At 42.1% G+C, this 12,960-nt stretch overlaps 1 protein-coding gene across 4 annotated transcripts in view; it reads right to left on the minus strand.

Annotated features, from left to right (window-relative positions):
• The window catches only part of PIGU (phosphatidylinositol glycan anchor biosynthesis class U), an 89,439-nt gene that overhangs the window by 43,136 nt on the left and 33,343 nt on the right, over positions 1 to 12,960 (minus strand). For all 4 annotated transcript variants that reach the window (XM_044919109.1, XM_044919110.1, XM_021689025.1 and 1 more), the window contains one exon: positions 12,564 to 12,664. In XM_044919109.1, coding sequence (XP_044775044.1) covers positions 12,564 to 12,664 — 101 coding nt within the window. The remainder of the gene's footprint in view (positions 1 to 12,563; positions 12,665 to 12,960) is intronic.

The raw sequence follows: 12,960 nt of genomic DNA on the forward strand, positions 1-12,960 counted from the left end.
TGAATGAATGAATGAATGTCATTCAGTGATATATATGAATCCCTTTGACAAATCCAAGCACATTAAAGAAAACCAGTGTTTCTTTTTTATTGAGATATAATTGACATATAGCATTGTATTAGTTTCAGGTGTATAGCATAATGATTTGATATTTGTGTATATTGCTAAATGAGCACCACAATCAGTCTAGTTGAAACAAGGTTCTTAAGGAAGGAAAACTTAGCAAATGTTAAAACACAGATAATGAAACATGGGCAAAGCACAGAAGAAATCTGACTTTTGAATCAATGGAGCCTGCTGAATAGAAGTTGAGGACTTGTGGCAGGGGTCTGGGCACAGAGAAGGCTCTCTGTGGGGTAAATTAGTGGATGGCAGAGGCCTGTGGTCCAGAGGCAGAAATGTGGTACTCCAACAGTCAGGAGCCTGGTGTGTGGGATGCTGGGCCAGGTGTGGATGCACATGCACAGTCTGAGCAAAAGTGAGGGGGAGTATGGAGACACATAAGAGACTCAGAGAGGGCTGATACCTTTTGAAAAAAGCCTGAAGGGGAAAGATGAATGGATTAAGAAGGCAGAGGGATGATGATATGTGCTTGGGGCAAGGTCAGGAAAGCTAAAGAAAAGTAAAAGGAGGGGCACCTGCTTGGCTCAGTCAGTAGAGCAAGCCAGGGTCATGAGTTCAAGCCCCATCCTGGGCGTGGAGCCTACTTAAAGAAAAAAAAAAAAAGAGAGAGAGAAAAGTAAAAGGTGACTTCAAATATTTTAGATAAACTATGCAATGTACAAACATTTCTGGAGTGCCTGCTCTACGCCAAGCCTGTGCTGGGTGCCAGGAAGACTGGTAACTGGGACAGTCGCTGTCCTCAGGGAGCTCCCAGTAACCAGTGGCAAAATACGGAGGGAGGAAAGTACGAAACTTAGCCCATTAGGGGAAGCTGACACCTAAGTTCTGAACAATGATTAGGCGAGGCCTGGCAGTCCAAGGGAACAGCGAGTACACAGGCAGGAGGGCGAGGGACAGAAGGGTGGAGGGGGCTATAATTAGCTTGACAGGCAAAAACAAGGCAAGCGTTGGGAGGAATGACTGGGAAAGGGCACAAAAGGGGCTCTTGTGGATGTTGGTAACATTCTGTTTCTTAATCTGAGTGCTGATTACTCATCATTTTGTGAAAATTCATGGAACTGTACACTAATAATTTGTGCACTTTCTGTATATATCTTATAAATACTTCAAATAAAAAGTTATAATCTACAAAGTCTCAGCACGCAGGTAGGTAGGGGTCAGGTGATAGACTGCACAATCATCCCAAAGCATTGACCGACAGGCCCAGACATGACATCTCAAATAATGCCTGAAACTGCAGCCCCATCTGGACAAGAGCTAGGGCATCGTACTCATCTAACCGGGAGGAACTATGCCAAGAGGACTGTTTTACCAAAACAAGATAGCCTACTATTTATCTGCTAGTATGGCCCAGATACTTGGATACTAGGTTTTCTGTCCAAGCCCTAGTCTCTGGCCTTATGATGGGACTATTAAAGTAAATCAGTCACATGTGTATGCCCTGGCTATAGTATCTGGGAATTTCATTATCTACCCATCTAGCTTTGAGTATGTTTTCCAACTCTCTCTTTGTATCAGGGCGGGGGCCAAATCAAGCCTTGGCAAGACCTGGGGTAACAGTGCCTCCCAGGTACTGTACCTTGAAGCCATCTGGGCCCGGGTAGTGGCAGAGCTACAGGATAGAGCAGGAATGCAGACGAGGTGGGGCTCTGGGGGCTGGTTCAAGATACGGACTACAAGTGGAATGAGCAGAGAGGGGTCACAGACAGTGACCTGTACCAGGACAGACAGTGGGACAGACCGGAACGTGACGAAAAGGGCTGAGATCCTCTAGGACTCTCAGAAGAGGAAGCTGCACTAGGGCCTGAGCAAAAAGCAAGATTGCTGGGAAAGAGGAGCTGATGCTGGGGTCTGGCCCACCGTACTACATTCCATGCCAAGTGCTCTTTTAACAGGGCAGGCACCCTCGGAGTAGACCATCCATATCAGTGATGATAATAATTAATTGAGCACATACTCTGTTCTGGCCATAGCTGTAAGCACTTTACATGTATTAAGTCCTTCCAATAACTCCATAAGGTGGGTACTATTATTATTCCCATTTTACAGAAAAGAAAACTGAAGCACAAAAAGGTTGTTTGCCCAGGGTCACAAAACTAGTGAATAATAATAATAGGATTTGAACCCAGTCTCATTCCAAACCCCACACTCTTTAACTACATCACTATGCTACCTTCTTTTTTTTTTTTTTAAGATTTTATTTATTTATTTGAGAGAGAGAGAATGAGAGACAGAGAGCATGAGAGGGAGGAAGGTCAGAGGGAGAAGCAGACTCCCTGCCGAGCAGGGAGCCCGATGCGGGACTCGATCCCGGGACTCCAGGATCATGACCTGAGCCAAAGGCAGTCGCTTAACCAACTGAGCCACCCAGGCGCCCACTATGCTACCTTCTTGATCTCAATCCATAAAAATCACGATAAGCAGAGCAACTATTTGTTGAATGGGTTGTGCTAAGGAAGTATGCTAAGCACTTTTTATTTCTTGTTTATTCTTCCACTAATCTATGAGGCAGACATTATCTCTGTGATCAAACGGAAGCTCCCGAGGCTTTGTGATTTGCCCAGGGCTACAGAGCTGGTAACTAGAAACTAGCAAGTTTTGAAGCTGCTGTGATCTGAAAAAAACGCAGGCTGCTTTATCATGAGCAGGGCTTTACCCTAGAGGAGCCCCATATGGAAGCGATGGCTTAGGCCTAAGGATCATTGCTCTGCCATTGCTCTTCCAGGGCTGAGCTCCAGGAAGAGACCCTCTCATTTTTACCTCCAAGTCCTCCCCAGAAGGCTCAGGGAGCCCCTATCAATCCCGAGGGATCTTTTAAAAAAGAGGGCATTATTAAGAGTAACAACCAGCATCACTATTTACTGGGATCTTAGTACATCCCCCACACCATGCTGTGTTTTACATGAACCATCTTTATATTTGCTCTGCACAGTAGGGACTGTTTCAATCCCATGTTATAGATAAGGAAACTGAGGACCAGAACAGTTAACTGATTTGGTCAAGGTGATACAGCCAGGAAATACGGGAGCTGGGATTAGCTACCAGGTCTGTCCGACATCAGAGTAGCCTGAGCTCTTAATTACCCTGGACTGCCTCTGAGAGTCCTTCTTTCTCCTTGAGAAGCAAGTCCTGTCGCGCACACACACCTCTTTTGGTGAAACAAGGAGAGTTGGAAGGGTCCTTAGGTGGCAAATCTCAAGAATTCCTAGTTTGGAACACCTCATTACTGACAAACACCAATAGTGAACAAGCAGGACTCCCATTAACATGTTTGTTTCCCTTTTTATTAATTTTTAAGATTTTATTTATTTGACAGAGACACAGCGAGAGAGGGAACACAAGCAGGGGGAGTGGGAGAGGGAGGAGCAGGGAGCCTGATGCGGGGCTCAATCCCAGGACCCTGGGATCATGACCTGAGCCGAAGGCAGACGCTTAATGACTGAGCCACCCAGGCGCCCCTGTTTGTTTCCCTTTTTAAAGCCTAATGATTATTTCAGAGATGGAATATTTTAACTAGCCACTGAAAAGCAGACGACCCCTTGACCGAAAGCCCTAACCTTTGAAGTGAAACCCAAACTGTTCCACTAAAATAACATCAACCCTGACCTTAGACCTGTTTGCTGGCCAACTCCACAAAAAGGACATCACAATACAATGGCCTGGGCCTTGTCCTGGCCTGTAGCTCTTGATGTGTCCCAGGCAACCCTAGACTGCCACAAAGGAGGCCAAAGGAGAGCAAGCAGGAGAAGGGGACAGAGCCAATGAGGACACTCTGTTCTGTGGGACACCAGCCCCATGGAAATCTGGGGAGTTGCCAAGTTTACTTCCACTGTCCCTAACTTCTTATCAATCAAGTAAATTTGTTTTTAATTATGTGCCCACCAAACAAACTTTGGGAAAAAACAGATATGAAAAGGAAACAGAAACATGAGCTTACTCTACAGAAATAAGTATGCTTTTGGAATCTATTTTCTATTTTTGTTGTTTTAACATAGTTGAGATTATATTTTATTAAAATATACAATCTTGTATTCTGCCTTAAAAAATAAGTATCCTCGGGCGCCTGGGTGGCTCAGTCGGTTAAGCGACTGCCTTCGGCTCAGGTCATGATCCTGGAGTCCCGGGATCGAGTCCCGCATAGGGCTCCCTGCTCAGCGGGGAGTCTGCTTCTCCCTCTGACCCTCCTCCCTCTCGTGCTCTCTGTCTCTCATTCTCTCTCTCGCAAATAAATAAATAAAATCTTTAAAAAAAAAAATAAGTATCCTCATAATTTGCAATTATTTTTTAAAGATTTATGTATTTATTTATTTGAAAGTGTGAGTGGAGGGAGGGGCAGAGGAAGAGGGAGAGAGAGAATCCTCAAGCAGACTCCCTGCTGAGCACAGAGCCTGACCCAGGGCTCGATCCCAGGACCACGAGATTGTGACTGAAACAAAATCAAGAGCCGGCTGCTTAACCGACTAAGTCACCCAGGCACCCCTACAATTATTTTTAAACACATGGGCAAACCATTCTTTATGTAGCAATTCCTCTCTCTATTTTGAGATCTGTTTTTTTTTTCAGAGAGAGAGTGCTTCCACTTGCATGCAGGCATATGCAATTGGGGGGGGGCCAGAGGGACCTCACTGTTTTGAGGTATTTTCCATTTTTTCTAGTCATTATAAATAATCCTGCAGTTAATGGCTTTGTATCATAAAGCTTTGTCTATATTCTGCACTGGTTTTGGATAGGATCTCAAAAGTAGAATTAATAAATCAAAAGTACAAACATTTTAAGACTATTGCTAAACTGTTTCCCAAGAGGCCTATACTAATTTCTAAGTCAACTCCCCATGTAGGAGAATGCCTATTTGACAGCACCTTTGTCAGCACAGAGAATTATCTTCTAAAATCTTTGCCAATTTGAAAGGGAAAAAAAATGAGCCACTCCTGTGTTATTTCAATTTGCTTTTATTGATTATCTATGGACTTGAATATTTTTCCATATTTTTTAGTCACTTATATTCTTTCTGTGTGAATTCTCCCAACTGTTTTCTCCCAACTTTAAAAAAAAAATTTTTTTTTTAAAGATTTTATTTATTTATTTGACAGAGAAAGACACAGCGAGAGAGGGCACACAAGCAGGGAGAGTGGGAGAGGGAGAAGCAGGCTTCCCGCAGAGCAGAGAGTCCAATGTGGGGCTCGATCCCAGGACCCTGGGATCATGACCTGAGCCGAAGGCAGACGCTTAACAACTGAGCCACCCAGGCGCCCCTTTAAAAAATTTTTTTTAAAGATTTTATTTATTTGAGGGGCGCCTGGGTGGCTCAGTTAGTTAAGCGACTGCCTTCAGCTCAGGTCATGATTCTGGAGTCCCGGGATCTAGTCCCACATTGGGCTCCCTGCTCAGCGGGAAGTCTGCTTCTCCCTCTGACCCTTCCCCCTCTCATGTGCTCCCTCTCTCTCATTCTTGCTCTCTCAAATAAATAAATAAAATCTTAAAAAAAAAAAAAGATTTCATTTATTTGAGAAAGAGAGAGAGCAGAGCAGGGTAGGGGGTGGCGGGGAGAGGGAGAAGCAGACTCCCCACTGAGCAGGGAGCCTGATGTGGGACTTGATCCCCGGACGTTGGGATCATGACCTGAGCTGAAGGCAGATGCTTAACTGATTGAGCGACCCAGGTGCCCCCCAACTATTTTCTTCTGTAAATGAAGAGTGAATTATTCCTTTATAAATTTTATTAAAATTGAATTATGTGGTACAAATGTGAAATGCAGAAAAATGACTCACAGGTTTTATAAGTGAACCAACTTTATTGTATATTCTGTCAGTAGAGATTATTAATATACTCAAAGAGTTAGAGTGATTCAGAGACCCAACTAAAATAGAATTCTTCAAATATTTTGACAGATTTTAATAGATTGCTATTTGTGATGGTCTCTGTTTACAGCTGCCAACAATGGAAAAGAACTTAAATGTCCAACAAAAGGGAAGGTCTGGGACCCCACAACAAATATACCAAGGAATGGAAACAGAGGTGGGGCAGGGTGATGAAAGACATTTACTTCTCATTTTATACGTTTGAATTTTATTCTTACCAAGTACTTCAACTACTTACATGAACTGCTCCTAAAAGTTAAAACAAACAAAAAAACCCCCTAAATTTAGATTTATAGAAACTGACAAACATGTGACCAATGTCACACAATTCACATGAAATAAGTGATTAAAGTAAAACAAAATGGGGGCACCTGGGTGGCTCAGTTGGTTAAGCGTCTGCCTTCAGCTCAGGTCATGATCCCAGGGTCCTGGGATTGAGTCCTGCATCAGGCTCCCCGCTCTGCGGGGAGCCTGCTTTTCCCTATCCCTCTGCCTGCTGCTCCCCCTACTTGTGTGCTCGCTCTCTCTCTCTGTCAAATAAATAAATAAAGTCTTTATTTATTTATTTATTTATTTATTTAAAGATTTTATTTATTTATTTGACAGAGAGAGACATAGCGAGAGCAGGAACACAAGCAGGGGGAGTGGGAGAGGGAGAAGCAGGCTTCCCATGGAGCAGGGAGCCCGATGTGGGGCTCGATCCCAGAACCCTGGGATCATGACCTGAACCAAAGGCAGACGCTTAACGACTGAGCCACGCAGGTGCCCCATCCCTATTTATTTATTTTTTTAAAGATTATTTATTGGGGCACCTGGGTCCTGGGATCGAGCCCCACATTGGGCTCCCTGCTCTGTGGGAAGCCTGCTTCTCCTTCTCCCACTGCCCCTGCTTGTTCCCGCTCTCGCTGTGTCTCTCTCTGTCAAATAAACAAATAAAATCTTTAAAATAAATAAATAAGGATTATTTATTTATTTATTTGATGAGAGAGAAAGAGAGAGAGGACAAGCAGTGGGAGCAGCAGAGGGAGAGGGAGAAGCAGGCTCCCCACAGAGCAGGAAGCTCAATGCAGGGCTCAATCCCAGGACCCTAGGATCATGACCTGAGCTGAAGGCAGACACTTAACCTGACTGAGCCACCCAGGCACCCCTAAATAAAATCTTTGAGAAAAAAAAGTAAAACAAAATTGTGTGTATAACATTACAAAAATGTCTATGTATTCATCCAACAGAAATCTGGATCAATATAATAAAAGGATTTTTGTTCTGTGGAACCAAAAACAATGTGGCCACAAAAGAGATACATACAGTTTTTTACATGTTCTTCCCCCAAAACAAAATCTTTCCATTGATTTAAAGAAGCATACAAAAGACATTTTTTTAAATGGCATATTTCACATTTTTGTGTGAAACTCCTCTTGCATGTAACTTCAGAGCCCATGTCTTCTGTCTTTTTGTCTTTGCACTTGGCTGGCTGGCTGGCTGGCTGACTTGCTTATGTATGTATGTATGTATGTATGTATGTATGTATGTATGTATTGATTGATTGATCTCTACACCCAACATGGGGCTCAAACTCATGACCCCAAGATCAAGAGTTGCATGCTCCACTGACTGAGCCAGCCAGGCTTCCCTGCACTTGGCTATTTTTTTAAAAAAGATTTATTTATTTATCTGAGAGACAGAATGCGCGTGTGTGTGCACACGCGCACATGTGTGGTGGGAGGGGCAGAGGGGGAGAGAGAATCCTCAAGCCAACTCCCAGCTGAGCACAGAGCCCAACATGGGGCTTGATCCCAGGACCCAGATATCATGACCTGAGCCAAAGTCAAATGTTGACTCTTAACCGACTGAGCCACCCAGGCGCCCCTGCACTTGGCTATTTTCAAGGTGGCATTTCCAAAGGCTGGTGCTCAGTCCCTTCTGCCAGGCTGCAGCATAGAGTTCTTATTTTAATGAAACCCAGGTACCTTAATGAGTGGGTCTACCTGAGCCTGGCATTCTGGAAATAGGGACTGAGGCACAGACAACAAAGAGTCTTCACTATTTCAAAGTCGTTTCTAACAAAATGACCACAATTTTCAGAACAAGAAAATTCATGTTATGCAATATCTAGTCACAGATAATAAGTTAAATTAAACAGCCTACAGAAAGACTACCCACAACCACTGCAAGAGAAACAATGTCTTATGAAGACCTAAGTCATTCCCATGCCACCCTAGAAAGAGAATGTAAACTCTATATAACTTTTGATTCTTTATTTCCTGAGTATGCAAACTATTCAGCAACAAGGTAGCAAAATAAAGACTCTCATACACTTCTTACAGGAATACAAATTGGTAAAACTCTTGAAGGCAATTTAGTAACAAATTTCAGAAATCCTAAAGAAGGTACACACCCAGTGATACAATAATTCTCTTTCCAGGACTTCACCGTAAGAAAATAACTATACATGGGTGTGGAAATTACTATACAATAGAAAATTAACTGTAGTATTATTTAAATAGCTGAAAACTAAAAAATTAGCTAAGTATTTAATAGTAGAAGTTGGTTAAAGAATTTCTACACATTTCAGGGGCACCTGGGTGGCTCAGTCGTTAAGCGTCTGCCTTCGGCTCAGGTCATGATCCCAGGGTCCTGGGATCGAGCCCCGCGTCGGGCTCCCTGCTCGGCGGGAGGCCTGCTTCTCCCTCTCCCACTCCCCCTGCTTGTGTTCCCTCTCTCGCTGTGTCTCTCTCTGTCAAATAAATAAATAAAATCTTTAAAAAAAAAAAAAAAGAATTTCTACACATTTCATCCATACAATAGAATAGTATGTAGCCATTAAACATGGCTAGGTGTTTATTAATATATGTGTAGATTATATTATTGACCCCAATTCTCCACCCCTCCCTATGTCCAGGCTCTTTGTTATATAACTTTGCAATGTCCTCCCATTGTGGACAGGATGGAAGTCTCCACCACAAGCTCAGCCATGTGTTGTTCTGATCCGCAGGATGTTAGCATGTGTGATGCAACCAGAAACTTAAAAAGTGCATGCCTGATCGGGCTTGTCCACAGTTGTACCTCTGCTATCACTATGAGAAGACCATGCCTAATTTAGTCCCCTGGTCCAGGAGGATGACAGACATGTGGAGAAGAGCCCAGCCTAGATTAGCCAACTACAGCCAGCCATTAATGCATGAATGAGCCCCCAATGAAACCAACAAACTGCCTAGACAAGTCTAACCTAGATCAGCTGATCCCTAGCTGACTCTCAGATATATGAACCAAGTAAAGGCTTATTGTTGCTTTAAGCCACTGAGTTTTGGAGTAGTTTGTTAAGTAACATTTTTGTGGCAATAGTTAAATAACAGTATTTAAAAGTCTGAAAGAAAAAAGAGGGGAAAAAATCTGGAAATACATACTCCAAATGCTAACAGACTTCCTGTTAAAACTGGTAGACTGATCACATGTATATCCTCTCTCCCTCCAAAAACCTCACTAAAATGACAATAAAGGAATAAAACTTGTCTTAAACAAAAAGGAGAGGAGATTATAGCAAAATAAAGTTTAATACAATAGCGGAAACGTAAAACAGGTGGAAGAGGGATAAATGACTGAGCAACATGGAAGACATTACAGTTTAATGGCCTGCAGAGAGGAGCAGCAATAAAAATCAGGCCAACTCACCCCCTAGAGTTTCCAAGAAATTCAGTACCTTGAAGACATCAGGTACTATCGAAAGTGGGGCACAGAGATGGAAATCAAGCTGAAAGTTTGTGTACAGACCAGTCAGGGCCCCAGGTCACATCTCATCTATGTGCAGCCAAGTGACAACCCCTACCTACCCCATCTTTCCACCTACTACTCCACCCCCCGAGACCACAGCTCCAGAGAACACTCAGTAAAGAGGCACAGGTCTAGAGGATACTATGCACAGTAATGGGTTGAGGGGAAGTGTAATGGGATTACATAAACTCTTTATACTGCAATCAGCCACATCAGCCGTTCCTGTTCTCTCAACTCTAGCAGTGGGTCACATGAGCCCCCATCCCACCCAAACTCCATCTTGATTACCCTTAGGCAGGACATCGGATTCTTCTTTAGAAAACCTAAATCATTTCAGGGAAAAAGAAAACCTATAAATGACATTTAAGGATACCTCAAGATAAAAGGCCAGCCCACTGCCTGATCTCCTTTCGGTAAGACTGCTTCTGCCCATTCACAGGGTCTCAAATGAACACGTTAGTGCCAGTTTTAAGTAGAAGACAGACAGCCGAAGATTATAAATAAGAGAAAACCCTCCCATGTGAAAGACAGAACCCAAATCAAACAGGAAAAGAAAAAGGTGGGGGGGGGGCCAGAAAGACAAAGGGAGTATGTGTAGAACTGATGGAAACTAAAAAAACAACAACAAAAACTCAAGAGATAAGGGAAGGATATTGTGGTGATAAAATAATAATAGGATGCTTCAAAGAAACAACTGGAGATGAAGAAAGAACTTCAAAATATAATTAACGAATTTGGGGCGCCTGGCTGGCTCATCTGTAGTGCATGCAACTCTTGATCTTGGGGTCATGAGTTCGAGCCCCACATTGGGCATAGAGTTTAATTTAAAAATAAACATAAGAATATAAAAACAGATTTAAAAATATATATATAAAATTTTAAAAATTTAAAAATTCAGTAGAAGAGTTGGAAGATAAAAACATAGTAGTGTCCCAGCAAAAGTCACCAAAAAAGATGGAAAAGTCCACTGAAAATAAAATGCAAATTAGATCAGTCAAGAAAGGCCAATATCCAATATATGTCCCAAACAAGAGGACAGAGAAAATAGAATTTGAAAACTAGTACAAGAACACCTTCTAGAACTAAAGGACACTGGTGTCTAAACTGAAAGGGCCTACCAAGTGCCCAGCATAATAAATGGAAAAAGACCCATGTCAAGACATGGCGTCATAAAATTTCAAAACACTAAATCTTTCAGAAAACATTAGATTACATTTAATGGCATCAAACTGCTTAATAGCAACCAGGATGCTAGAAGACAGTGAAGTAATGCCTTCAAAATTCTGAAGGAAAAGTTTTTCCAGTCTAGAATTCTATACCTTGTCCCAACTATTTAGTACTAAACTAGAATAAAGACATTTTTCAGACAAAGAATGACTCAAAATATGTATCTCATACACCTACTCCTTTTTTTAAGATTTTTATTTTTAAGTAATCTCTACACCCAACATGGGGTTCAAACTTACAACCCCGAGATCAAGAGTCGCACGCTCTACTGACGGAGCCAGCCAGGTGCCCCTCATACACCCTTTTTTTTGGAAACTACTAGAGGAAATACTTTAGCAAAACGGAGGAAAAAATCAATGAAGGAGAGAAGGAATCCAGGAAAAAAGGGAAATGACACAGGAGAATTATAAAGGGAAGTCCCAGTATGACAGCTTTGCACCAGGCCCAGAAAACAACCAGGGAAGAACTGGGGCAGGATGGAGGATGTGTGAGAGAGGTCTTCAGAAAAATCATAGAACTGATACACTGTTTGATGCATTAAACATTTTTTAAAAACTGCACTTGATAGGTCTAGCAGAACAGCTGGGGGAAAGGGATTGTTACAAAAAGACTAAGCAAAAAAAAAAAAAAAAAAAAGATAATTATTAACCCCAGGAAAAAGAAAAGGTTATACAAGAAAGAAAAAGTAGTTACTACTTTGCCCAACAATGAATAATACGTACAGAGTCATAAACTATAGGTACTGACTACTGATTAATCAAACCTGTGATACAACTTCTCTAAGAAAATTAGGTAAAGGGGAAGTGATGATACAAAAGAGCTGAATCTTTATCTCCCATCAGGGGAATGCAATAAATAATGTCTAAAATTTATAATTCAGGAAATAGCAATATGAGATCTTACTTAGAAATATGGAAGTAGGAGAGCCTGGGTGGCTCAGTCGGTTAAGCGTCCGCCTTTGGCTCAGGTCATGATCCCAGAGTCCTGGATCGAGTCCCGCACCGGGGTCTCTGCTCAGTGGGAAGTCTGCTTCTCCCTCTCCCTCTCCCCCTCCCCCCTGCTTGTGCTTTCTCTATCTCTCTCTAATAAATAAATAAATAAAATCTTAAAAAAGAAATATGGAAGTTAATACCAGCAAAAGCCAGAAAGTAGTTCTTTCGAAGTTGAACTAGGGATGGGAAGAGAGGCTGAGGGCTCCTATTCTCATAAGCTTTTTCTCAGTTTTTGTTTGTTTTTTAAACTTTATTTATTTTTAAAAATAATCTCTATACCCAGTTCGGGGCTTGAACACACGACCCCAAGATCAAGTGTTGCATGCTCTTCTGACTGAGCCAAGCAGGCGTCCCATTGTTAATTTTTTTCCAACTGTGTTAACAATAACTCTGAGTAGTAGAATTTCAGCATCTTTTAATTAATTTTTTTCTCAGCTTATCTAAATTTCCTAGAATAATCTTGTATTACTTGTGTAATTAAAAAAATATATTCTTAAATGTTGGACTGCTTTTAAAAAAAAAATCCACAGCAGAAGTATTATAAAACCCTGCACAAATCAGGGACTGAGCTTTGCGCTTTCCTCTGAGGCCTTACCTTTTATCGTGGTCAAAATGAAGAAAGCAATGAGGGTGTTGTTGATGGCACAGGTAGACTTGGCAACACAAGACAAGACGGTGTAGGGATTTAAGAGATAGCTGGGGAAAAACATACAATGTTGGCATTAGTAATCCCGGTCAAAGCACCAGGGAGTCCTGGCCACCACAGGCAGGCAATTCAAGAGATTTACTAACACCATACTCAAGGGAAGGCAACTTCTTAGAAATGAGTTCTCTTAAGTAAAAGAGAATGAAATGGGGTTGGGACCAATGAGTCTAAGATGCTGAACATTCACTGCCTGTTCTGTGCTACATGGTATATCATCACAGAGATCCAGTAAACTAGCAACACCATTAGTCCTCTGATGGAGAAACTGAGACTCAGTGGTTAAGGA

This window comes from Neomonachus schauinslandi, chromosome 10, assembly GCF_002201575.2.
Source record: "Neomonachus schauinslandi chromosome 10, ASM220157v2, whole genome shotgun sequence".
In the NCBI taxonomy this organism is placed as follows: domain Eukaryota; kingdom Metazoa; phylum Chordata; class Mammalia; order Carnivora; family Phocidae; genus Neomonachus; species Neomonachus schauinslandi.